The sequence below is a fragment of the Trachurus japonicus genome, chromosome 14 (assembly GCF_045865225.1).
Source record: "Trachurus japonicus isolate A0001 chromosome 14, Traja_1.0".
Lineage (NCBI taxonomy): Eukaryota > Metazoa > Chordata > Actinopteri > Carangiformes > Carangidae > Trachurus > Trachurus japonicus.
The window spans coordinates 10819726-10846650 of NC_140920.1; the positions used below are offsets into that span (position 1 = coordinate 10819726).

Genomic DNA, 26925 nt, shown 5'->3' on the forward strand with positions numbered 1-26925 from the left:
CTCATTTCTCTCAGTGTGTGTGTGTTTGTGTTTGTGCCTGGGGGCTTTCTCTCTTGACTCACCCATGAACGCAGTTAGATCTCCACAAGCAGCCGAGCAGATGCCTCTGCAACACTCTAGCATGCAAAAAAAGTGCACGCAGCAACCCAAAAATAACAGCTGCAGTACCTCAAGCTACTGATTAAGAGTCAGCTACTGTTTCGGCCTCATGCGGCGTGGAAGGATCACGAGACGAGTACGAGGTATCAACAAGAGATTTTGTGATATTTACCACCATAGAAAAGGGAAATTACAAAAGAAAACTGTTCCTTAACGCACACTAGCAGAATCAGTGTATACCTCGGTGGTGGTTTCACTCACTGGTGGTGGCAGGGTGAGAGCTGATGGGGCTTTCGGGGCCCAGCAGAGCGTATGAAGACAGATCTGACAGCTTACTGAGGCATGCACACGGATACAGTATATAGTTACTTAGACAAAGACTGTGGGGCTCAAGGACAAGGAGCACCCTAGGAATGAGAGTACATACACACACACACACACATACACACCCACAGTTCTTGGCAGACAGCAGTGGTGAGGCCCATCTTTCAAACATCGCTGGAATTTCCAGCAAGGACGTGAATGAACAATAAATTGGAAAATGCGACTGGAAAACGTGAGACAAGCCAACGTCAAAATCTCACATGAACATGTTGGACCAACTTCAACCTCGTGCTGTTCTTCAGCTGTTTCTCTCGTCTCACTAATTGTCTGAACATCATTAGGTCAAAACCATTTCAATACTGTCATTGGATCGAGGTTGCAGAATGGAAAACCAGGATGTCAGTAATCCCGCTGATACGTTATACTACCTGACAGATTCTTGCGGACGCTTCTGGAGAAACGTTTTAGAGCCAAACGCTACACACAGTAGCAGGATGCAGCAGGGAAGTGTGGTGAAGTGGGAGGTCACCCCGCTGCAACACAAGCACCCACTAGGCCCTTTTCAAGTGTGCCTGATCAAAGGTATCGAGTCCTGTAGAGGGGTTAAACAGTGAGAGCTGCTCTGAAGATTTAACACATACAGACAACGGCCATGAATCTACAAAGTTCTGAAGTTTTTCTAACTTTCCTACATGTGCTTTGGATTAATACATCCTCGATTCAGCATTTAACACACGGAGCATGCTGCTAGTGATTATAATTCCAGTTGTTCCTGGTGCCGACCGCTGCCCCGCTGTCCTCTCAACGCCGTATCGACAATTCCTTTAAGAGAGAAAAGACCTCATGCAGGCCCCTCTCTGAACAACCATCAACCATTCTGCATAATGAGGTGCAGAACCACAGTGGGCAAATGCTTGCTCAATCGCAGACCCCAGCTCTGGGCCATGTGGAAAGCATTGTAGTTCCTGCACAATCATCACGTCTAAACAAACAGCTATGGGGGAGCGTTTTAAAGCCGCGTTTGAGTAAATGCTACAACTTCATAACTGTCCGACCCCATCACCGAGCAGCTTCCCCCCGGGGGGGAAACTGTGCAGGGTACAAAACAAACGCGGGCCCAGAGCAGACGTCAGCTACAGATGGATATCAATCACATCTCAGTGTTGCAGAAACAGCTTTGGTCCCCTGACTGGCCACTTGAAAGCCAGAGCGGGCTCTCCACGCTGGGACACAGTGTGTTGCTCAGGCCCATTTACTTTAATATTGGCCTGAAGGCTGCCAACAACAGCAAGAGGAAAAAGGGAGAGGGAGGCGGAGAGGGAGAAAGTATTCTGGTCGCACTGGGTTTTTGGGGATAAAAAAGACAGAGTTGCATCTGGTGGTCAGAGACTTGGTTCTGGCAGCGATGTGAAATCTGATTAAGAAAGAAGAGAAGGCAGAGAGACAGTCAGGGGGCGTCTCTGTGGAGCTGTTCCACCAGTCAACCAAGGACGAGGGAGGAAAGTGTAGAGGAGAGAGGGGAGGGGGATACACAGATTCACATAGTAGCAGAGAAGAGACGACCGACACTGCCTGTTAAATATAATTAAAGCTGACTAGTTTTATAATTAATGATGACAATTTACTGGCTCACCTTAGCAGGAAAACATAAAGGCAACACAACAAGCAATACAACCAAAATATAAGCTGCTGCTGCTGCTATTTTTATATAAGTTAGACAAGATAGAAAATGAGTCTGGAAGTTTTGGGGGTACGGTTAAAGACAAACTATGCAGGATTTTTAGCTTAGGCAACATTTTTACCTTAATTAAACAGCTTCGGAGTAAATGTGATGGTTTAATAAATTACATGTCACTTGTTACAGGGAGAATGGAGGCTCTTTGCCTTCCACCTAGTCTCTCTTGGCCAAAAAACAACTTTGCAAGACACAAACACATCCCGTAACCTGTGATCTCTTGCTCATGATAGATCGTCGTAACATCGTATATGATGTACAACGTTATGTATCGCTCTATTGATCTCTTTCTCGCAAAAACAAATGCACACGGCCAGGAGGAGGGTTAGCAAAACAGTGGAAAAGCGACCGGACTTGTAATAGAAAAATAATAGAAAAAAAACAAAAACAAAAAACAACAACTACACAACTTGGTATAAAAGGTGAAAGTGGATCAGTAACAAAGCGTGTGTCTCCTTTGAGGACGCTGACCACACAGGGACGTCTCAGTCAGACCTACAGCTGAGGTGAGACCTAGACAATCCTTGGGTTGAGCCTCTTGTGCATTTGGCAGACAGAGCCAAGCATGAAATGAGCTTTACCCCTCGGGGAGTCGGACTGGGACTGTGATGAGAGGGATGAGGTGAATCTCTTCCCCTCCACAATGTCATCTGTTGTCTATAAATCCACAGCTTGAAAAGAGCTGGGGAATGTGTGTGTGGTGTGAGGTTTATATAGAAATTAAAAGGAAAAAGACGACAAAGTCCCTGGACCAAGGAGGGGGGGAAAAAAAAAACACTTTTCTAATTGACAAAAAACACACAACAGTTGTAAGTGTGTGACAGCAGTCTTCCTCCATGAAGGCTGGATGAGAGATGAGTGTTTGAAACGCAGCAGGGTGACAAAGACAGCGAGAGGCTGCGAATTAAGTAAAAGTAACTTCCCTGTGTTCTCGTCTCCAAGTGCACAGCCTGTGTGCTAATCTCAGATGCTACTAAGCAGCTTAAAAATAAGAGGCAGAGTGAATTTTTTTTTTTAAAACAACTGATCCTCATTGAAGTAAATGGGAAAAAACTGGAGCTCTCCGGACTGGACAAAGAGGTTTTCGTCCCTCTCTCACAGTTTTATCTGAACACACAATTGACGGCCTCTCTGTTCAAATATGACACTCTTTGTATTAGCAGACCCCCGCCCCCCCCCCCCTCCCCTTCAGACTGTTTCCAATTATCTCTGAACCCTGACTCTTCCACAAGACGAAGAGGGCGTTAATAAATGCGTGGAGAGATTTCGGTGCGTCTCTCTGGAGAGCGTTTCATTTGTCAGCCTGTGATGAGCTTCTTTGTTCTCACTTTAACTCTCAGCGTCACATAATTGGCCACCATCTGGGGCTCGCACTCCTATTCTCTTTCTCCTCCGTGTGTCTCTCCGCTCGCCCTCTCCACATGTGCTACATGTGCATGTTCATGGTAGGAAATCGTACATCTGTTGTCGATCCCTTACACTTCCCTGAAAGATTATGTAATGTCATAATGAAGGCCAATTACCGAGCGGCTTGCTCTCGGCGTTTTTAGAAAGTTGATCGCGGAGCAGCAGTGTGTTTGTATTTTCTGCTGTGGAGGAGATGGAGAGAAATAAATGGCAGGGCGAAGGGAAAAGAGGCAGAGAGCGATGTGAAGGAGGTCACACACAGATCCTCTGGCCTATAAATGGCCTTTTTATGGCTCTATTTGATTCTTTCACAGACTCCTCAGTCTTCCAACGGCTACAGCGAAGCGTTGTCGCTTTGCTCTTCCTACATGGTTCACAGTTCACTCTTTAAACTTTAATCAAAAGTCTGGCCCACGCTTCCTTGTGCAGAGTCCAGCAGCTGATATTGTAACAAACTCTGGCATCCGTTCACTAGTACTACGACTGAATAGACTGAATTTAGCTCGATTTTACTTATCAAAGCTTTGAGCCATGCTTGCAGTGTGACTCTGTGGGTGGCAATGCTGGTTTATTACTCAGTCCTCCACCTTGAGACTTTGAATTTTCCAGTCTACTTCAAAGATTCTCACAAAATATGTATTTTTCCAGTTTTATTGACACAAACTTTGTTTTGACTGGAGTTATTATTACTCAGTGGTGGAGCAGACAATAAAGGCTGAAGGCAAAACACGTGCATCTGTAGATCAACATTGTTCCTGTGATGTTTATGCCCACGTTGAGATTGAATACAGGAGGTTACAACAATCCAGTATACTAACAATTCATTACAACTCCTCGTGCTTTGAACTACCAACAACCATCTGAATCCAAAGGAAAAAACAACAACAACAAAAAATAAATAAAGTTTGACAAATGTTGATGAAATATGTCAGGGGATTTTCCTATTCTACTCGGAAAAGAGAGTGAAAAGTGGGCACCTGAGTGATCTCTGAAAGCTTAGAGGATTGCGTGTAGTTATTTAGGGCATGTGTATCCCAAGTGACAGGGAGCGGAGTGGATATTTTGAGTGGGAACAAAGGCTGTCTGAGTGAGAGCTGTGACGGAGGGGCTTCTTTGAGGGAAGATGACAAGGAAAAGTCTGAAAATCCATCAAGAACGGCGCGATCGGCTCCACTGATCAAGCATCGTTTGATGAGGAAGTCTGCTTAATTGGGACTCATCAATAAAAAAGCGGTGTATGCTCAAACACACACAGAGTATGAGGGATGAGTCTCATTAAAAACCGGCGCTGAAAAAAAAATCTCATATAACATGAGCAGGTTTAAGCGTAAAAAAGCAACAAGGACGATCTTTGTTCCTGAATGAATGTCCTTCTACAACCCCCACCCCAACACACACACACACACTCAGCCAGACAAGGGAGGTGCAAGCATAATAAACACCAGGTATGTAGCGGGCTGCAGTTATTGAAATCATTTACAATGCATTAGCACATCACCCATTTGTGTGTGTATGTGAGTCTGTGGTTTGTCTCCAGGGGGGCTGAACACACACAGCAGAGTCCCATCTGTTAGTGTCGCTGACAGCTGTGTGTATGTGTATGTATATATGTGTGAGATGGCTGCAGGGGGTGTTTAGGATGGAAACATAACGGATCACATCCCTAAATGACAGCAGACAGAGAGAAAATAGATGACACCATCTATTAGACACTAATTTACATGAATGCCTTCACACTGAAGCATGAACACACACACACCCTTATTAAAAACACTGCGCTCCTTGCTCTAAACAAATACTGCATGACATACCACCACGCTGCACGCCCCAGAGGCAGCGTTTTTACCAGAAATTACATCCCAGAAGAAAGGAAAAAAAAATGCTGGGAGTTGTAAGCAAAAAAAACAAAACACTGAAAAACCTAATTTTGTTCCCCTCTGTGTAAATTATATGCTACACTGCAGAGGAATCTACAAATTGTTTTCTTCTCATGACTATATGCTCATTTCCTGTGTTAATATCCCTCTATGCTAACAAATACTTTCACTGTTTTTCTAGTGAAAATCTCTCCGCTATTTACACATAGTGTACATATTTCTAAATACACTCACCAGACTATTATTCATTCTCACGACGGCCTGCTGTTGGCATGACGTCTGATCGAATGCTGAAAGATTAGATCAGAGCTTGAGGCCGGCACTTTTTAGCGCTGGCCGAGAGCCACCGGTCCATAAACTTCACTGCTAATTCTGCAGATGGCCGCTCTGCTCTCAGTCCAAACAACGACACTTCGACCAATAAACCGCTCGTGTTGCATGTAAATGTCAAACTTTGCATCTAATGCTTCATGTGGAGGAAAAGAGCTCCGGCTCTTAAGTGGGATTGAGAGTGCACATAGATGCTTGCCTCAAACTTTACAACCCCTCTGCACCAGCAGTTTTTACAGTAACGCCGGCTAATGCGTGCACCCCAGTGCGACTCTTTGGCTTTTGGAGAGGGAGCAAAGAGCTGCCAGGAACAAACAGCTTCATCTGCCTTTTTTCTTTTTGTTCCTAATGCCCAACTTCTCTGGCTCCCATTATCTCCAGGAAACAGTTCAAAACTATCAGGTTGCTGCTTATTGACGGATCGTAACACTGTCAGGACGGGGGGGGAGGGTGACATGTGCTCACCCCAGATGACAAACCAATAAAAACAACCTCAGTGTCATGTGGAGGGAGGTGAGAAACACTCACGAATGATGGGAGGAATAAAGGAGGGAGATGGTTAAGAGGTTGAGGTGATGTTCCTTAGCTGGGGACTTAAGTGGAAATGTTAAATGATACAGTAAACAACAGGACATGATGCTGCAGAGAACAAGCAGCTCCACTATGAACGGACACACAGCATGAGATACGCAGTACATTCAGAGCAGCACCACATGGTGTTGGCCACTGTCTCTTAAGTGACAGACTCAACATCACGGATGCCAGCAATGTGCTGATCTGGTACAGCCCCCCCACCCAGACAAAATGAGACAAATGCCCAGTATAGTCCAAGTTTTAGAGCTTTAGCTCAAAATATATTTAGGGTTTAGTGGATGCACACATGAGGTAAAGTGTTACCATGGAGTCAAGATGGTTACCCATTGTAATAAATTGAGCCACCCCCTTTTATTTAGCCAATACTTTAAATGGATAGTTCAAAATTTTGGGCAAATTGGCCCATTGCCATAATTCCTGGCTAGCAGCAGGTTCATTACCTTTATTTGTCGGTGCAAGCTATTTTTAGAACGGTGGAGTCGAGCTGCGAGCTGCTCAGAGCTATGTACGCTATAGGCTAATAGGATTTCTGATGCTGATGCGTGTTCCTGTCAGGGACAGTTTTTCAGCAAGCAGTCTCTGCATTTGCCTCAAAAACAACACTTGGATTGTGTATTTGATGAGTTTGATGAGGGAAACCAAGAAATCCCATTAACCTCCGTAGCGTAGCTCTGAGCAGCTTGCGGCTCTGCTCCTCCATTCAGCTTGCATGTTGCACCCACAATTAAAGGTAACAAACCTACTGCAATGACTATAGGGATTATGGCAATGGGCTAATTTGCCAAAATGTTGAACTATCCCTTTAATACATTTGAGCAAATAGGCATCAATAAAAGTGAGCTGAATTAACTTTTAGCCGTTCATGTCACTGATGTGAGACTATTAGAGGGTGTCAGAGTGAAGGAGGCTTTTCCAGGCTAATTGCACCAATCAGGCACAAAGGGTTTTAAAGTACCTTGATTGCCCCAATGAGCTTTGTGATACAGCTGCAGCGGCTCCGACTGCTGACTGTATTAAATACACAGGGCAAAACACAATAACTAATTTGTGTGTGTTTTCAAAACGCCAACATGAACCTGTCGCTTTCATCTCACACTTTAAAAAAAACCCTTCTCCACAAAAAGAAGTCAGCCCTGAGGCTTTAAAATACACATTCTCCACAGAGAGATCCCATTTCCTCCTGTAAACCAGCCCTCAACAGAGCAACAGGCGACAGAGACGGGACAAAACCACTGAAGGTGCCGGCGGGAGCATGAACGACTCAAAGCCCTGCGAGGTGAACCCAGGGGAGGCTGGGATGGGATGGGGTGCTCGAGGGCCGGGTTACCACATGAAAGCATCGCTGACGCCGGGTGATATGATGCATCTCTTCTCCACAAAGCGCCGGGGCCTTTAACCTAAACAGTTACATAATCGCTCCTCTCAAGACATGCATCACAAGCTCCGGCCGGCGCAGAGAGGTCACCGGGGAGAACGGAGCAGGACCAGCGACCGGCTCGGGGCGCCGTCCCGGACTGTGCACAACCTCAACAAGCAGAGATTTGTGGAACATGACGCTGGCAGTGAGATATCTGTGAAGTATTATGACAGCCTGATCCTGAAGAGTTTGTGATTATACAACATCCATAACTGAAGCGTTGAAAATGAAGTCATCTCCGAGTGTAATTGGGGTCACACCATCCGAACAAAGGTTTGTTTAGCCGCAGGACGATCAGCGGTTAAAAGAACAAAAATATCAGTGACAACATGCCAAAGAATTTCATACTTGAGACATCATGAACCGATAGTGATCAATTTTCCAAAACGCCTGCCTGGAGTCATTCAAGAATCCATTTGTGCTGCCAGTTTGAAGGACGGGGGGAGTTTAACCCCCCCCGACAGTGTTGCTGTTTAATGGAGGATTAGCAAAGTGACCCTGGAGATCAGAGGTTATCTGCTCAGAGGGTGCTGGAAATAAATGGTAGTATTTCCCCTCTGGACAAGCAACTCAATCAAGCACTCAACATAGCTGTTACTGTTGCACGTGTGCACTGGTGGACAGGACATCACTAACAATATACCTCCTGCCCTATAAAAGCTAAACAGCTACAGCTACAGCTACAGAAAATAACGTATCTGACCAAATAAAACCCCTGGCATGAACCTAAACATCTTCTGATGACAGAGGTGATCATCTACTTCATCAGTAACAAGGCGAAGGAACAGCAGTGGGTAAAAAAAAAAGAAAAAAAGAAAGAAAACTTGAGGCCCAACATGCCCATGTACGGTCAGTCAGTATAACACAAGCTTGTTAAATAAATCACAGAGTCTCCAGAGAGCAAAGCAAAACACTGAGGGCTCCTTCCAAACTCTGCAAAGCAAACAGCACGGGTCCAAGTGAAAGTCTCTGTACATACTATGTATTCTGTAGCGTAGAGGAGACTGACATTCGCTCCGCCGGGAAGGAGTTTAGTTCCTTGGCTGTCGTCACCACATTACTTGAGATATCTGCTGCTATGACATAACACCAGTCATGCTCAGGATTTCATCATGACTTACAGGCAGTAAACCACCTCTACAATCTCAGAAATGCACCTTTAAAGGGATAGTTGGATACATTGCCATAATCCCTATAGTCATAGCAGTAGGTTTGTTACCTTTAATTGTCAGTGCAAGCTATTTTTAGAACAGCGGAGCAGAGCCGCAAGCTGCTCCGAGCTACGCTACGGAGGCTAATGGGATTTCTTGGTGAGATAATAACGGGACGTTACGAGACGGAGTTGTTTTCGAGGCAAATACAGAGACTGTTTGCTGAAAAACTGCCACCAACAGGAACGCGCATCAGCGGTTTTGCATGAATTTGCCTCTAAAACAACTCCATCTCGTAACGTAACCGTTATTATCTCATAGCATGGTGAATGTGCAGGTCACAACTTGTCCACCAGAGTGTTTTGGAGTTGTTGGATTGTGCATTTGATGAGTTTGATGAGGAAAACCAAAAAATCCCATTAGCCTCCGTAGCGTAGCTCTGAGCAGCTCACGGCTCTGCTCCGCCGTTCTAAAAATAGCTTGCACCGACAATTAAAGGTAACGAACCTACTGCTATGACTATATGGATTATGGCAATGGGCAACTTTGCCAAAATGTTGAACTATCCCTTTAACTATCAAAATCATCCACTTCCAAAACCCAACATCCCTGTCGATAGCACACACAACGTTCCCACCCTCTCAGAGTTTGGGACAGAACATGCCATTCTCTGTCTCCATTCCTGTCCCTCTCTCTTTTTCCCCCCTCTCACAGTAAGCCAGCGAACATGTGGTGTATTTATTTGTTTTTTTGGCTCTTGTTGGCTGGGAGTGGATATTCCCAGCAACAGCAGCAGCAGGAGCAGCATTTGACTCACTGACTGGCAGCCATGCCAGAGGGTTGGTTTCACTGTCATATAAGATGCACTGTTGAACCATTGATGAGCTACTGTGAAAAAGATGGGATGGTTCCTATTAACTTAAAAAAGGAGAGAAGTATAAAGTGCATCATTCATTTTAGAAATCAGAGGGTGAACTAGTTATAAAAATCTATTCTGGGACAACTGAGGACCACCTGTATAAATAAAGGGTGAACCTCCAACTGCCACCTTGAGATGCATTCACATCTGCTCCTAAGAGGGAATCTGAGCAGCGTTCAAGGACACAAATCACCAAACCGAATAAAAAAAGTATGGTAAGCTGTGGTGACAAACAGGAAATGCTACAACAAACATGTCGAGGGTGTTTTGTTTTTCCACTCAAAGGCTGTGTGAAAGACACACAACAGGAACTTAGGTCTGAGGAGAAACAACATCCCCGCTCCAGATCATAAGATTTCTAAGATGCATCCTGTCCTTTAAAATGCAACGTTACGTGACTGATTCAAGTTTGCCCCACTTTCACTCTCTGCCAGACAGGAGATTTGTATTCCCTCCGCAACTTGTCACTGATACCGCTTTTACCAGCTACATGCAGCGGTAACAAACAAAATGTGAAATGTGTTCACTGATATATTTCATCTCAAAAAGTCTTAGAGGTGGGTTAAAAAATAACCTGCGACATGCTCCCCTCTGGCACACGTCACTTGAAAGAAACACGAGGGCTTTTAATTGGCGATGAGAACAAGTCAAACCCTCAGAGCCGACTCGAATGCATCAAGAGAAGCTCAATTGATTACAGGGCAGCTGAAGAGGAAATGTTTAGTGCTGCAGCAGCAATTTGACTGAATTGTAGGAAAATGACAGGAGTCAAGTTTCACTTGACCAAACCTAAGAAGTTCTGGAAAACTGGAAACATGACTCCTGTGTAGGCCGCTCTGTAAAAACCTAAACAACGACACAGCGCTGAAACCACAGATTCCACTGTGTGGGCCGCTACGAGTTAACAAGACTGAGAGGGATTTTTATAGGGACATTTCTCACAACAAAACCGGGGAAAGCCCCTTTAAATAAACTCTTTCAGACCATTAATTCAACCAGCGTCATTAGAGGCCACCGTAACAACACCAATCTACTGTGCACAGAGGCTAGACGGCAGATTAAAATGAGTCACATGCTTGGAAATCTCCCCAAGACGACAAAGACGCCTCTCTCTGTGTATGGTTTATTTTTACATCGGCCTGTCAGCAGCTGCTCTCCTACCTGGACCTGCCCTTTGCCCATGATCTTGTCCACAATCTCGTTGTCGTCCTTGTTGAGCATGCTTTTGTCGTAACATTTCTCGTAGCACAGGATGCGCAGCTGCTGGGATCCCTCCAGCTCGATTTCAAACTCCTATTTGAAGACACAGAGGGGGAGAAGACAATTGTTGCTTTTGCTGGGCGTCGAAAAAGCAGCAATGTACGGTAAAAAATGTTGTTATGGTGACATACTTCGTTCCACTGTGGCTCCGTGGTGTCTCTGAAGACTCGGGTCTTGGCCTTGCTGACGAAGTATCCAAACGAATCCACTTCAAGGGTGCAGTATAGATCTGAACGGAAACACAGAAGGCGGAGAAATCCATCAGATATGGTAATGAAATAACATTAATGGAGTGCAGATGAAGAGGGAAAAGCACTGAATAAACATTCAGGTTTACTGACCACTTTGTCACTGTTACGGCTTCATGAGATATTATTATAATGACCAGGGAGTTGATCACATTTCTAGCACCGTGTAGTAAAAGCCATAAAACAGTTTAATAGTTTAATAGAGCCATTAAAACAGATTTTAGTGGGCAGTACCATCACTAACTGGAGATAATGACTCTTCATTAAAGGTCAGTCTAATCACTGGCCGGTGATATTTATTGTAATGAGGCTCTCTATGCTGAAGTCATGCTTAATAATACATTACACACACACACACACACAGGGCTGAAATTAACACTAATTTTCATTGTTTAATAATCTACTGGTCATTGTCCAGTTATCTTTATCATGAATTTAATTTGCCTTTAGAGTGACAGCAATGACAAAAATATGTTTATTTGCTATAATTTGCTTAAAAAAAAAACAACTTTTACTCCATTTCCTTGCCAATTAATCAAATATGAAAATAAGTGCCCATTAATTTTCTGTCAGTCATTTAATTGATTAATCAATCAGTCGTTTCTGGTTCTGTAAATCCACCATCCAGAGAATAGCGCAGAAAAAGCAACAGATCCCATCTACTACACCTGAGCCTGAGTTTTCAAGCAGATTTTAAATTAAGTTTTCTCAATGACTGTGAGTGACTCAGTGTCTAATTCGAATGGCAGATTCTAACAAATGTGTAGTTATACACAGAAAAAGGTTATGTTCCATCAAACTGAAATAACCCTTTAAAATGTCAATATGTTGTAGTTTGTGAGCTGACATCAATCTCCCCCCCTCCACTCTTTACATCCTCCATCCCGCAGTCGTCAGTCCCGCGGGATCCGCTTGTACACGGAGCAATTAAGTCTGTTAATGTGATTCTTTAAATGCTGCTGTAGCTGTTCCTGCAGACCGCACTGCCGGCTGTCTGTAAAGTGTCTCTAGTACGTCCTGCAGCCTGGACCTGGTCCCCCGGGTGCACCCAGACCTGACAGCATGATGGATGGATGTACCACTCGACCTTTCAACAGGAGAGTCACCGAGATTGGGCGAGGGAACCGGGGGGAGTTGGTTCAATCTCATATACATATAAAAACAGACTTTGCACCGGAGACTGGTTAACGTTATAGAAAGATACCAACCACACAGTCTGGGTGGGACATGAGCAACCGGAGCAAACACTGACGAATGCAGCCATATAACCGTGACTTACAGGCCTATACAGTACAAAGGAATCTCCTTGCATCTGGTTTCATTCCTTCTTTGTTTGTTTTCTCTGCATCCTGAACGGCTCTGGCATAATTACTCTCAATGAGGAAGAGATTAGCAGCGCTGGTATGAGGGAAGTTCAGTGCAGGGGAATTCAGTGTGACCATCTGGGGGATATTTATTGAATGAAGTAGTTATAGTTCGCTTCCGCCACGTACGGAAGCATAGCAGCCCATTACGGGCACCTCTGGTTTGACATCCACCATCCACAAACACACATACACAAACTACCTGTCAGAGTCTCCTACACTATCTAAGTATCAAACCCAATCCAGCTGGTTTATTCCGATGCACATTGTAATCCAGCTGTGGGTTGTGTCAATCTCTGTTATTAAAACAGAGAGGACAATTGTTTTAGACACTACATGTTTAAACTTCTTTTTTTCAACTAGCCATGAGTAGAGAGTGTGTATTCATGGTCCTGGGTGGCTCTAAGTTTTCTCTGGAAGTTGATTTCCTCTCCATGAAATAGGTTTATGTTCCCAGACCTAAAACTCAAACAAGGCCAGAGAGAGCATATTTAGAGAGGTCTTTTTGTGTCCTCACAGTGGATCCAGGAGGGCTTTGGTAAGTAGGACAGACTAAAAGAGGCCGAACTCCACGGGTTTTCATTTTCCTGGCAGGTCACCATCAGGCTCCGAGTATGAGGGGGATAAGTCGGTCAGCATGGGGTCTCTGACCCCTAAACGCACGGGTTAATAGATACCATCCTTTTCGATCCCAATTAGCTGAGGACTGCAGGTCTTGTAATGTGTCACTGTGGGTCTTCTACAGGAGGCTAATCTTTGCTTGGGGCTGTCTTTGAACGTTGGGTCAAACTGGGGGTTCACAGAGTTAGGAGACCAGTGATAATCAGTTAAACTAATCAGTGTCTCCACAGCCACAATTCCCAGTTAGTGTTTTCCTTTAAGGTCTCGGGAGGAAAAAAAACATTCTTCTAAAGAGAACAAAGTAAGGATTGAACAGGCATAATTGAATTGTTGAGTTCATTGAAACCGGGAAAAGGAGAAAACACTTCCAGTTGTGTTTTACCTTTAATTCTTATGGGAACAGTGGTGAGTGAAAAAAAAAACACTGGTTCTGAATCATGAATAAAAAGCACAGTTGGTTTGAATTACAAGAGAAAAAACTATTACATAACTTTCTTTTGTCCTGGAGCGACTGCACTGTTCCTCCATTATTTGTTTTACAATTGACATCAAATATGAATTGAATGGCTTTAGGTGTTGATGATGGACACTGACACAGACGCCTGCAGCTGGCCTCACTTAAAATGCCTGAGTGATTTCCCCCAGTTTGAACAACTGTCACAGTCCAGTTTGGATCTGTCCTCGCTGTTCATATACAACAACTGCAATTTAATAGCATCGAGTTGCAGCAGTTGTTGAATACATACAGAGGGTGAGTCACTCACTCACTCACTCACACGTACGTAAAAATAAACCAAGAATAAAAGTGACAGGTTTTGCACCTCTCAAACTAACTCGTGTTTTCCACTGATATATATATATTTTTTTACAGAGTTTTGGGGAGATGCTCTAGTGCAGGCTCCTTCCTCCATGACCCAGTTTGATTACTTTGCCCTGGGCTGAATTTAAAGCCCTTTCCCACTGGGGGAAGTCGTTGGGACATAAATAAAACACAGGACCAATAAGAGCCTCTGGTATATGCTTATATGATTTATCAATCCAAAAAAAAGGGAACAAAACAGGGTCTATTGTTTCTAATTACATATCTACTGAACAATCTGAACCACTGAATATAGACTGCTATTTCCAGTCATTACACATCTCCATTTTGATATGATAATAATTACCATATGCCACAACAAAAAAAAGCACACACACACACAGACTCACACTAACACTTATGCAAAATGGCAGTGAATAGTTTCAAAATCCTCCTAGAGAAGGGATGGCTTGCATCAGCGAGGAATGTTTTGTGCAGAGACAGCGAAAGAGACGGCGACGATGTAACAGAAACCGCATCGAAGAGGCAGAATGACACGACAACATCAGCGTACAACAACTACATGACAAAAGCAAATTGGATCTCATTATTTAACTACCTCAGCAGGGAATAGCATCATCTCAGTAATTTGCGGTTATTGGAGGGAATCACACAGACAGGAGACACAGTGTCTTGATCATCACAACGTCTCCCTTCATCTCTATCATCACTGAGCTGTTTTCTAAACATCTGGACTGCACACACAGAGAGGACCGCCCCTTTATGCCGTTCTCTCTCCTCATTGGATAAAGGTTGTAGGATACAAGGAAAGTTTTCTCCTCGGCTTACAGCAGAAGAGCAGAGTGACTGACAGACCCGTGTTTCGGACCAAACACTCTATATAAGTGATTGCTGTCGGAAGATATAACTATTTAAGACTTATATTAACACAAACATTCCACTTCTGCTTTAATTATGTTAATGTAAGATATTGTATCATTGTGTTATAGTGGTTTAATATCAATAAACTCTGCACAATATATTATTTAATTGATCATTAACAACAATAATAGTAAAGGTTTGACTACAGACACTATTGTGGATACAGCCACTCATACTGAATATACTCCCACATAACTACCCCACCCCCACATATGAAGATGGAGTGAAAATGTATGCAGCTGTTTTTTTCTTTTCTTTTGTCTCTCCTGTGCTTTCACATCCCTCTACAATCCTGATAATTCAATGTGATTGATTTCTGACCAACATTCACAAGGACGTTGTCTGTGAATCGCCATCATGAACCAGCTACACCTCATCTACCCCCACGTTACCTATCGTGGCTTGCATGCCCCACCTTGGCTCTGTACGTACGCTCCACTGGACACATCGGCATCGAACTGTATCAGTGAAACTACCCAACTTCCCACTGCACACACACACTCACACAAACATGCCCACACTTTCTTCATTTTTTAAACCCCTCAGCTCTCTGCGCTCCATCGAGGATCAAACAGGCTTTCAGAGGAGAGAGCTTTCCAATCCATTACCCTGGAAATTTTAGAAGGCTGTCATGGTAACTGAGGAAATCATATTTCTTCTTCTCTGTATCTTTTCCAGATATTTGATATTTGAACTGGTGCTTGTGTAACAGGGCACAAAGCGTACCGGAGCACCAGCTGTCCACTATTGACACGTCTGAAACAGCCTCTGCACAGCACTGCCAACATTAATGAACACACACACACACAAACACACAGCCTGTTAGACACACACAATTACACAAAGGAACATACGAGTGAGATAGGTAATATATTAGAGACGCTACAGCCTGCAGTTGTTGCAGAAGCTGCTGTGCTTGATTTTAGACGCACTTCTGCTCTTTTCTTTGTTTGTGCCTCTAGTGTTTTTGTATCATTTGTGATGTTTGCAAATGAAAACAACCACAGGAATCCCACTGTGGCTCCCGCTGCTCCTCCGAGACTTTCCTCTTTCAATTCCTCTCCTGTCTTCCATCTTTCATTTTTCCTCCATCCATCTATCCATCTGGCCATCTTTCTATTGGCCGAGGGATGATGGAAACTAAACTGCATGTGCAGGCTGCAGTGATTGACTGGATCATGTGTTTTGCTGGCACACGCGTCTATGCACGGCAGCTATGTGCGAGGGGATGCTGAGCCAGGGTGTGCGCGCAAAATGCTGTTTCTGGCCGACTTACTGGCAGACTCCTTGAATCCTTTGGCGGAGTGGACGATCACATGCAGAAAGCCGTACAGGCCAGGAGTCTCCTCATCTGGAAAACAAGCACAACAGAGAAGAGTGAGTCGAATTCCTGGCGAAACTACGGTGACGTGCTGTATTTAATTTAAGTCACTCAGAAGTGGAGTTTGTGTACATAAAACAGTGCAAAGCTAAACTCTGCACCCTGCTGCGTCCTGTCGACAGTTCCACTTTAACACTGTGTGCGGTTGTAAGATACATTCACACAAGAAAACAAAAAGACATCATGAACAAAGAAGAGAGAACCATTTTTCCTCCTTGTGAATGAACAGGTTGCCTTATATAGACATTTCAGGGCATTATGATCTTTCATATCTCACAAAAGAACAGGCGGCATGCATCAAGGCTGAAATGGGTAATTTACTGTGGGACCAGAACAAGAACAAGCCTCAGAAAAAAAGTACAAGAGATTTAGAATAAGATTATATTAAGCATTATTACATTAGGCTGATTGTCTGGACGCTGCCTCAACTTTCCCTTTCAAATAATGATTTCTAATCAAGGTCAAGGTCTAGACCCATTAGGAAGTCTTTAAAGTGTAAAATTGCAGAGTGGGAAGCATGTGTGCCTTTCACTCCTCTGTGGTTGGGTGGTCCAAGCTGTTGAGTGAACTTATCATTATTAACTTCCACTGCAAAAACTTCTTTCTCACCCAAAACACAAACTTGAACGAGGTCAGCAGCAGCAAAAGAAAAGACTTGAATGCAATGCACGAGAAAAATGACTTATTTGAGGACGTGGGTGAAAATTAACTGTTGTTTCAACCTTTTCGTCAGATCGGTATCAGACCTCCCATCAACAAGCACAGTATTCTGCCATAACAACTGAGCTGGCTGCAGAGAGGACGTCCGTGGGTGGACGGTTTTTGGGTGGCCTGATGTGCCCCCCACCCCCACATCTGTCCTGCCGATGGACACATGAGGGAGAAGCAACTCTCTCTTTGCTTAAGCCCTGTGAAGCCCGACTGTTTCCAGGTAAATAAACCACGATGGAGGGCTCAGGCTCCACCACTGTTTGGAGCTCCACTATAGGCGGCCAAGAGGAGGGTTAACTCTGCATGTGTGTGTCTGTGTGTGTCTGTGTGTGTGTGTGTGTGTGTGTGTGTGTGTGTGTGTGTGTGTGTGTGTGTGTGGTATGAAAGCGATAGGCAAGTTTCACAGGAGTTTCAAGGTGGCCGATGTTCTGCATTTGAACAATAATATCTTTAATAATAAACTGTAGAAATTCAGAGAAAACTAACGTTAACTAATTAATTCATAATGATCTCATCGTGATTTCACAACAGTCGATTGAAAGTGTGAATATCTCATGCTCTATGCTTATCATCCCTCCACTTCGTTATGAGAAACATTCCTTTGCCAGCTGGTCTCCATTTCAAGCCCTACGGTGATCCCTGCACCTCATGTCACTGAGGTGTGTGTGTGTGTGTGTTTATGTTTGATTTATATTGAAAAGTGGGTGAAAAGTCTAAGACAACACGTGGGACTCTGAGCTCTGTGTAACTACTTCTAAAGGACTTTATGGAGGTGGATATAGAGGAGAAGTACATGATGAGAGGATATTGAGAAAATGTTTTCATCAAATCTTATTTGGATAAAATCAAATCTTTTTTAAGTTTCTAAACTAAGTAAATATTCAAAATGCTCTGAACAGAAAATAAACATTTAAAGAGTCTCTTGATTAAATCTGATTTACCTCCTTTCCTTTTTATATTTACACCAGAAACCGGGCAAAGTATATACAGCCAGAAAATCATGCAAACTCAAAAATAGAGTCATTTTGTAGAGGCAAATCATCCAATATTGTTTTAAAGATATATCTGACAATCCGTCGCCAGGAGCGCAGGCTTACTGGCTTCATTTCCTTAGACAAGGTTTGCACCCTGGGGCTGTGATGTTCAGAGATCTTGTAGATATTTAGTTTAAATGTTTTTTCTTTTAGCATTAGACAAGACATACAAATCTCATTCAGACTTCGAAAACAAATCACAATACTGGCTTCACTGTTCAACTGGAAACTGACTTCTGGGAAATTCAGGGCATAAACACTGAAGCAGTTTCCTCTCGTTTCCCTCAGGATTCACAACAAATTTAGACTAAAACAAAACATAAACCTCTGTGATCGCTACTTTAAAAGGTATTGGGTGGCAAAATAAAGTATCGTCTTCATAGAGATACCACATGGATCTTTTTTTTCCTGTTAGATATTGTATGGAAACCTCTGTGTCAGCTCTGTGGTCATGAGTGTGTATTGTAGTGAGCGTGCATGTGAAAACAGAGACCCTTGTGCCATTCGAGGAGATCAGAGTGGCTCGGCCAGATGGCTTTAATGTCACCACCGGCCTCGTTGCAACGTGGAGATCTGGAGTAAAAACAAACATATAGGAGCTGAGAGCTCAGTGCAGGCCACCGCCAACACACTGCCTGGCATTGACAGCCACAAACTAGATGAGAAACATATTGCAACCCAGATTCACGTCCTGCAGCACGGCCCCCCCACCCCTCTCTGATTATGTGGCTTTTCTGTGTGCTGAGGATGTAATAGATGCTTTTGTGTGAATTTAAACTCAAAGCGGCGAAGAAACTGTGTGTGTTTATGATTGTGGGGGGAGAAAAAAAGGGGAGAAAGCAAGTAGTAACAGACAAAGCATCCAAACATAAGAGAATGAAAAGGTTATTGTGTGTGAGTGTTTCTTACCGTCTTTGTTACTGGTGACGGGAATGTTGTGGACGGTCCGGAGTTTGAAACAGGAGCTGGTCAGGACCTGGAGCTCGACAGAGCTTAATACACACGCTTGGAGATCTGAAAAAATAAAAAATAAATAAACACACATGGAAACCACTTAGCCATGGTCAAACTTTCACTCCTCTGTGGTGCAGTGGATAAAAAGTTGGTTTCAAATCACTTTATGGTGAGTTCCCTTTCAAGGCAGAAACAGTGTATGGAGCAGTTCTCATTGAGGACAGTGTTACCTTTCTTCTGGAGTTTCTGGATGCTTTCCCTCCACTCTGACCTCTCGTAGTCAGAGGAGAGAAGAAACAGGTAGCTCTGGATAACACAGAAAAAACACTGTTAACAAACACATCAATGACATGATGACTCCGCTGCACTTAAATTATAATTGAAATAAAAAATTCAATAAGAATACTGTAGATTTTATATAGAAAATGTGAATTAATCTAAAAAAAAAAAAAAAACACTAGAAAGTTTGTGGTGTGACATTGCCCCACTTAACTCTGTCATGGGCCTATACTGTATGTCTCTATTGCAAAGACTCTTTTGAAAGGCACATGTCTCCCTCTAGTGGTGAGATGCCAGAGCTTCAGCTGCGTGGATGCAGCGTGTGATGGGACAAATTACCTTTCCATGTTTGTTGTGAATGCGGAAGGGGATGGTGGGTGAATGTGTGAGCAGCCATGACTCCTGCTCATTCATCTTCTTCCTCAGGCGCTCCACGCGGCTCTGCCCCTTTGGTGCTTTCTACACTCGCACAGAGAGACAAGCAAAACAACAGGTAGAAGTTTGATTTAGTGCTGAAGATAATATCAAATCAATCAATAGCACGATGGAGAAAAACATTTATCAAATACACATATTTTAGACTTACATTTTCATCATTCACTCTCATGTCCATTGCAAATAAATGTCCATAAAACTCCTTAAAGTTCAAGTACATGACTCGAGTTCCTGCCTGAGAATTCATCACATCTAACACTGATCCCTGATATGTGCGTCTTTCCAAACAATATTCCTGGAACAATGACGCTCTCCTACAAGATATGTGCAATGTTTTTCACTTTGTTCAATGGCAACTTTAGTGAACAAGAAATAGATAACAATATTCCAAAAAGATGAATTGATGTTTCATATTTGAGCACGTTTCTCTCAACTCTTAAGAATACAAAAAAACAAACTTTAGGCTGTTTTCCAACAGAAACAGCTTTTCATAGGACAGAATAGAACAAATACTAAACATGAGATGAGATAAAAACAAAGATATCATCTTAGTTTTTTACTCATGTTTACGGTTTGTGGTTTATTTAACACGTTATTTCACCATGAAGGATTACAAATTTGAGCTAAATGACTAAACCTTCAGATAAAGTTACAACAAAAATAACCAGTCATTAATGTTGCTGTCAAGGTCTTATCAACATGTAATCAGCTTATCAAAAACTTTCCTATTTTCCAGGAAGGACTGTGGAAAAGCCTCAGTGTGCAGTGTGCAGCAAGAGTCTCTATATATAATTCAAGGATCTGAGTTCTACACAAGTACTGAAGGAAAACAAATACACACATCCTCCCAGCCCTCAGCAGGAAGACATGAGTCAGAGCCTGGATACAATCAGCTGAATCTCTCACTGCCCTGGCTGCCTCCAACTCCAAATACCAGCCATGGTCACTCACTCACTGTGCTCCGAGTGGGCGAGCTTAACGCTGCGAGAGGGGAATAACAGGAACTCAGTTCTCCTGAAGGGTACGGTGTCATTGCCAGAGGTGCGGGGGTGAAGTGTGGTGCATACTTGTAACTGCTGGACACTTAAAACGTTTTTGGTTTTTTTTTCAACCCATGTCAACAACTGAATGTTTCAACACTGATAGGAATAGCCAAGAAGGGCTGACGTAACGGTTAACATCAGGAGAAAGCATCAGCACTTTGGCCACTGGTCCAAATCACAGTAACTGAAGCAATCTGAGATGAGGATGAAGGAGTTTTCTTCAGGTTTTGTTTCAAGTTTCATGTTTTTTCTCCAGTTTGAGAATCTATATTACCCATGTTTGGATTGGAGTTTGAGTTTTATTCTATGCTCTTCCTCAACCTTGGACAAACAAAGGTGCGGGGGGGGGACACAGTAAAAGGAAGGAGCAGTGGTTCCAGTAAGGAATAAACTGACATGGGAGTTTTCCATGAAAGTCTGTGGATTCATGGATGTCATGATGAATTATAGATGGTTATCAAAGTTCTGATGAAGAACAATTCAAAACTTCCTTCCTGACTCCAAGAAGCCCTAAAAGGACACTCAGTGAGGACGTTTCCTACACTCATTTTAAAATAACCACCATTTTCCCTTAATATTGTTTACTTTGGCACCAAATGTTTGACTCTATGTTCCCATAAATGTTCCAACACAAGATACAGTTACAAATTTCGGTAACCCTTTTATTTACAGGCCACTAATTATGATAATGTCAAGAAATGGCCAAGAAATAACAAGTAATTGCGTAGTAATGTCATGAAATAGCCTAGAAATAACGGTCAATTTCCTAGCAAAGTCGTGTTTTCCATAAAGGCAAATGATTACACATGCTTTTCATGCTTTGAATTTTTGGGGAAAGGCCAGAATTTTTCTCCACCAAGTCCTTGCAATTGTCAATTAAAATCAATTATTTCTGGGCTATTTCTACACAATCCATTGTTATTTCTTGGCTATCTCTTGACATTACTATGAAATTGGCCGTTATTTCTAGGCTATTTCTAGAAGTTACGACGCAATTACTTGTTATTTCTTGGCTATTTCTTGACATTATCACGTAATTAGCAGCCTGTAAATTAAAGGGTTACCCAAATTTCTCTTTGACACTCTTAGACACCATAGATGAATAGATTTTACACAAACTGTGACATCAGTTCCAGTAAATAATCCAGTCACAGATTCCTCTGTTTAATTTTTCTATCCATACTGTACATCCCCTACCAAGCCCAGTGAGGCCTCCTGAGCAGCTGCCAAACCCTACAGTGGCTCTTTTTTTTGCATTAATACAGATTTAAAGTGGTTTCAGTCCCTGGTCTCAGTGTTTAACCCACCCTCTCTGACTAAGACACTCTAAGCCATGGAATACATTGAATTTGACTCAAGATGCCAATAGCAGGATTTAGGAGCTGGGAGGATTACCTTCTCTTTCTGTATCTCATTCTTTAAGACTGAGATCTTGATCTTCATCTCCTCCAGCTCGTGCTCAGGCAGGACTTGGATGCTGGGGCAAGAGTCGGAGTCATCCAGGGTCTGGAAAGTCAAGTCTGCCAGAGGGATGTACCACTTGCACTCGTACTGCTGGTGACGGCTGCAGATGGTCGAAAAGATAGAGATGGGAGGATGTAGGGAAAAGGAATGAGGTCAATTTTACATTGAATTATTCAATAAATAAATATCATTCAATTTGAAAAACATGAACATGAATCATCTGGCAACACCCAGACAGCAACACACATTACACTGAGGAAAATTCACATCATACCCAAACATGTACTTATGAAATGTTCTAATCAATTCTAATAAACAAATGTGCTTGTTTGACTTCAGAGCTATTTTTTGTGGAACACGTCACACGTCAAAAATAATGATTCACTTTCTGCCTATTCATGTAGCCACAAAACATGTTTTTACAGAATATAACACAAAAGTAGTCTGGATTTCAGTTTAAGTGAGTCTAACTGGAGATTATTTCAGCTCAGATTATCCACCTCTGTTCAGCCACAACTACAGTAGGACAACTCAGTACATGGCTTTGATTGAATTAGTTGTATGTGTAGTGCTGCTGTCCTTCTATTCAAAGTTCACTGTGTGTCATGACATAACCCCCTAACCCTAACCCACTTAACCCAGCTCTCATACTGTATAGACTTCTCCTTTTGTCTTACTTGTTTTGGCCTCTGATTGTCAAACCCTTTGTGTCTCCTAGTTCCCTGGTCTTTTTTTTTCTTTTTTCTTTTTTCTAAATCTCACCCATTAATTTATGTTCCAGTCACACCTGAATGCAGCTTTGTAGCAACTGCACACAGATACACAAACAAAAGGTTGAAGCTAGCATGGATCGATTCTTGACTCAGCTGAAAAGCAATTCATCATCTCATCCGTAAGTACCTATGGCAGGGGTTAAATATATGTAAAGGCTTTGAGGGATGAAGACGTGCCTGAAGAGCCAATGTAAATATGACTAATCCCATAATAAAAGAACAGAGATAATCACAGGATTCAATGGGATTAATGATCCCCAGTGACTTAACCCAAGGTGATAGAGTTTATGGATGTTTGATTTATCTTAACTGTGTATCTGTGTGTGTAGCTGGTAAGCAGGTAGCTGAGACAACAGGCCATAATACGTAGTGTAGGTTTATAGGTCTGGTAATTATGGCAATATTGCGTGCTCCTCCGAGTGCAGGAAGGCTGCAGACGACACAGACAAATGTCAACCCAAAAAAAGATCCAATTAGACTAACAGCCACCGCCACACTGACCGAGTGAGTGACACACAATCCTGTAAATGTGACAGCTAATCTATGGACAAGTGTCAAGAAGATTGTAAAGTGTTGTGGCTTCACACACGAAGGCAGCCGCCCTGTTTGTCACCTCTCTGTACTCCCCTCACCCCCAAGATACTGTTTGCTGAAACACACTGTCTCCCTGTACAGACATATCTCTCTGAAGAACACTATCTCCCCATCTCTGCTCCACACAGCCAGGATCAGAAAGACACAAGATCTTATCACTTTTATTTTTCTATTTCACTGCCTGTCGTTGGATGATGTGAGGAATGAATGACAGAGGATAACACTAAAAGGGTAGAGATTTAAAGTTATGCATTCATTGCCTTTGTGGTTAATGCACATAGGTAATGTTTTGAGAGGAAAACAGTCAAGTGGACTCACCCCACAGCTGTCTTCTTCATCTTGGCACAGAGCAGGAGATCAGTGAAGAGGAATACGTGCCGTAGCTTCCTGGAGCTTTCTGACACCTCCACCAGGAAACCATCCTTCACCAGCTGACGAGCCTGAGAAAACACCTCAGGTTAAGTCTCGTTATGTGCCATCACCGCAAATACATTGCAGAAAATACAATGATGAAACAGTGTCGAGTTTCGGCAACAAAAGAATAGTAAAGGGTGAGAAAAAGAATCAATGCATTTTTAAACTAAGAGCTGGACTGACTGCTGAGTCAGTAAGGTTTTAAATTTATTATGCCATATATAGCAAAACATCACAACTCAACCATGACATGGAGGAAAGTCGGTCAGAAAAAGGAGAGCATCACTGATGATAATCAGGCTTCTTGTGACCTTGGCTACCCCTGAGTGATAGAGAGGTGATTTATGATGTCAATATTGGGATGGAGGGATTGATTGGCCATGATTAGTTCAGACTGACAGAGGGTTAGCTGAAGGTTGGCAGAGAGACAGTGGCATCACGTGGTGCCAGTGACGGGCAGAGTTGGGTATCGTCTGCATATCGGAACGTTATTATGAGGGGATCATTGGACCCAAAGAGGTGATGGTGTAAACAGAAGGAATTATTTAACTTAATTCAGATTTAGACATATTTCATTTGCTTCAGGTGTTCTGATCTTCATTTAATATCATTAAAGACCAAGTCTTAAAATTCACAGACAATCATGAGACAATATTTCTGAAAAAATTTAAGAAACGACAGGCGGACTATCTCTGGGCAACAAATTGAATCGAAGGGAACTGGACTTGTATTTGTCTAGGAAGACATTTTGCTTCTTATCCAAGGGGCTTCATCGGTCTGACTAGTCCTCACTTGTCTGACAAAACGAAGCGAAACGTCTTCCTAGACAAATACAAGTCCAGTTGCCTTCGATCACGATGACCTGGATGAATGAGAATATCCATAGACCACATGTCGGCCAGTTTGAACAGACATCAGTCAAAGGGAGAACAGAGAGTATTAAGCTGTGTTCCTGTGGATGGAGCTTGCTCCTATAGCCAGGGTCAGCTACTGCTTGCACCCATAGCAACATAGCACCTGACTTCAAAGTGAATTATTCATTCATTAGCCTCATATTTTTTTGCTGTGTCAGACAAAAAGGGAAAAAACTGAAGAGTAATGAGGAAAAGACAACAAAGGCAACAACTTCTATCATATTCATTACAGTGTTTGGGCAATCTTTAGTAATTAATAGATAGTCACTTATGAGCCATGAGCTCATTCGCACATGGAGAAGATGATGTGATGCAACACTGTTCACACACAAATAATTCACACATACACACCTCTCCCTTAGGTGTAGTGACAGCTGTCCTGCGAGGGTCAATCTCCTCGTTGATAGAGGAGAGGAAGTTCTGAGATATCCGCAGAGCATCCTGCAGGAGGGGAAAGTCTGGGTGATCCTTGGGAGTGTGTTTTAGCAAGTCCTGAGACACAGAAAAAAAACACACATACACAAAAAAATGTAAGATTACAAAGACAATGCACACCGTTCAGAGTCTGTGCTATGACACCTACTTATCCTGTGAAGGCAGATAAGTAATTATAATATTCATTGTGTGTTTTTTTTTTTTTAGAAATTTAGAATTATTTTAGAAATACATTCTTACTTTCTAATAATTGCATGCACTGACACTTAAAAATCCATCAAAACATTGAAGACTGCAGTAATCTCTGGAAATCTAATTTCCTTGCTTTTGTGGAAGCTGCTTTCATCAGTGTAGCAGGGTGATGATCAGGGCGGAAGCTTGAGATTCTGATTCATTCCATAAAGACGGATATTTTTTTTTCTCCGTCTCTGTGTTTACATGAATGACAGGAACATGGCCTTTGTAGAAACACACACACACACTGGTCTTGAATTCAATGGCCATGTTGTTTCTCTGACAGCTTTATGCAAACATATTCATGCAATTCACCCCTGAAACCTAACCTAGGCATCTCTGTTGGCTTTATAGGCAGTTTCCATTTTATTATTAATTATGCGAAAGAAATAGGCTTATTTAAACTGAAGGACACTGCAATAAATAACAAGAAGCAGGTTTTGATTTTTCAATTGGCTGTGTGGAGCTGCTAATGAAGATTTGAGATGCATGAGAGCTGTTATTGAGAGTTGTGTCTGTCAGAATGACTGCTTCCTTTTTTATACAGCCTGTTCACTCTGGTGGGAGTGTGTGTTCGATGCAGTTAAAGAGTCCTGTCACCAAACCTCCTACAGACATCGACCTCTTTAGATGTGGTTTTGGTGGTCTGCGTGAAATACTCCTTTAAAAGCTGTATACTCACATGAAGGACCAGGGTGCTTCTGGTGACACGGTCAATTGGCTTGTAAAGGAGAGCTGCGGGGAGAAAAAGAGCAGGACTCTGAGTCAGTGTTGCCCACACACACATATGCACCGACACACACACACACACACACAAACACACAGGAGGTCATGGTACTAATGCTCAGCTAAGACCGAGTTAAATACAACACCTGTAGTCTGATTGATGCTGTATCTTAGGCTGACATTCAACTTAATGACAGCATCTGCACCACTGAATTGTTGCACAACATGCAGCCGACCATGACCTTTGACCTCCCTTTGCAAATGAATTGACATTTTCCATGATGTTGTGTAGACAGGAGGTAGTGGGATGCAGCGGTTTGTTGCTGCACAGTAAAGGGATGGACACACACACACACCCCCACACACACAGAGACACAGAGGACAGTAGTCAGGCTGCTTAACATGCAGTCCATCCTCAGGGCTGATGCTTCAGCCTCCTATTGGTTC

At 42.8% G+C, this 26925-nt stretch overlaps 1 protein-coding gene across 2 annotated transcripts in view; it reads right to left on the reverse strand.

Annotated features, from left to right (window-relative positions):
- The window catches only part of abr (ABR activator of RhoGEF and GTPase), a 126267-nt gene that overhangs the window by 28289 nt on the left and 71053 nt on the right, over positions 1-26925 (reverse strand). For both annotated transcript variants that reach the window (XM_085797492.1, XM_085797493.1), the window contains exons 7-16: positions 26435-26487; positions 25435-25575; positions 24074-24195; positions 22320-22488; positions 19786-19905; positions 19398-19473; positions 19123-19227; positions 16364-16438; positions 11245-11342; positions 11015-11146 (exon numbers count right to left, since the gene is read on the reverse strand). In XM_085797492.1, coding sequence (XP_085653618.1) covers positions 11015-11146; positions 11245-11342; positions 16364-16438; positions 19123-19227; positions 19398-19473; positions 19786-19905; positions 22320-22488; positions 24074-24195; positions 25435-25575; positions 26435-26487 — 1091 coding nt within the window. The remainder of the gene's footprint in view (positions 1-11014; positions 11147-11244; positions 11343-16363; positions 16439-19122; positions 19228-19397; positions 19474-19785; positions 19906-22319; positions 22489-24073; positions 24196-25434; positions 25576-26434; positions 26488-26925) is intronic.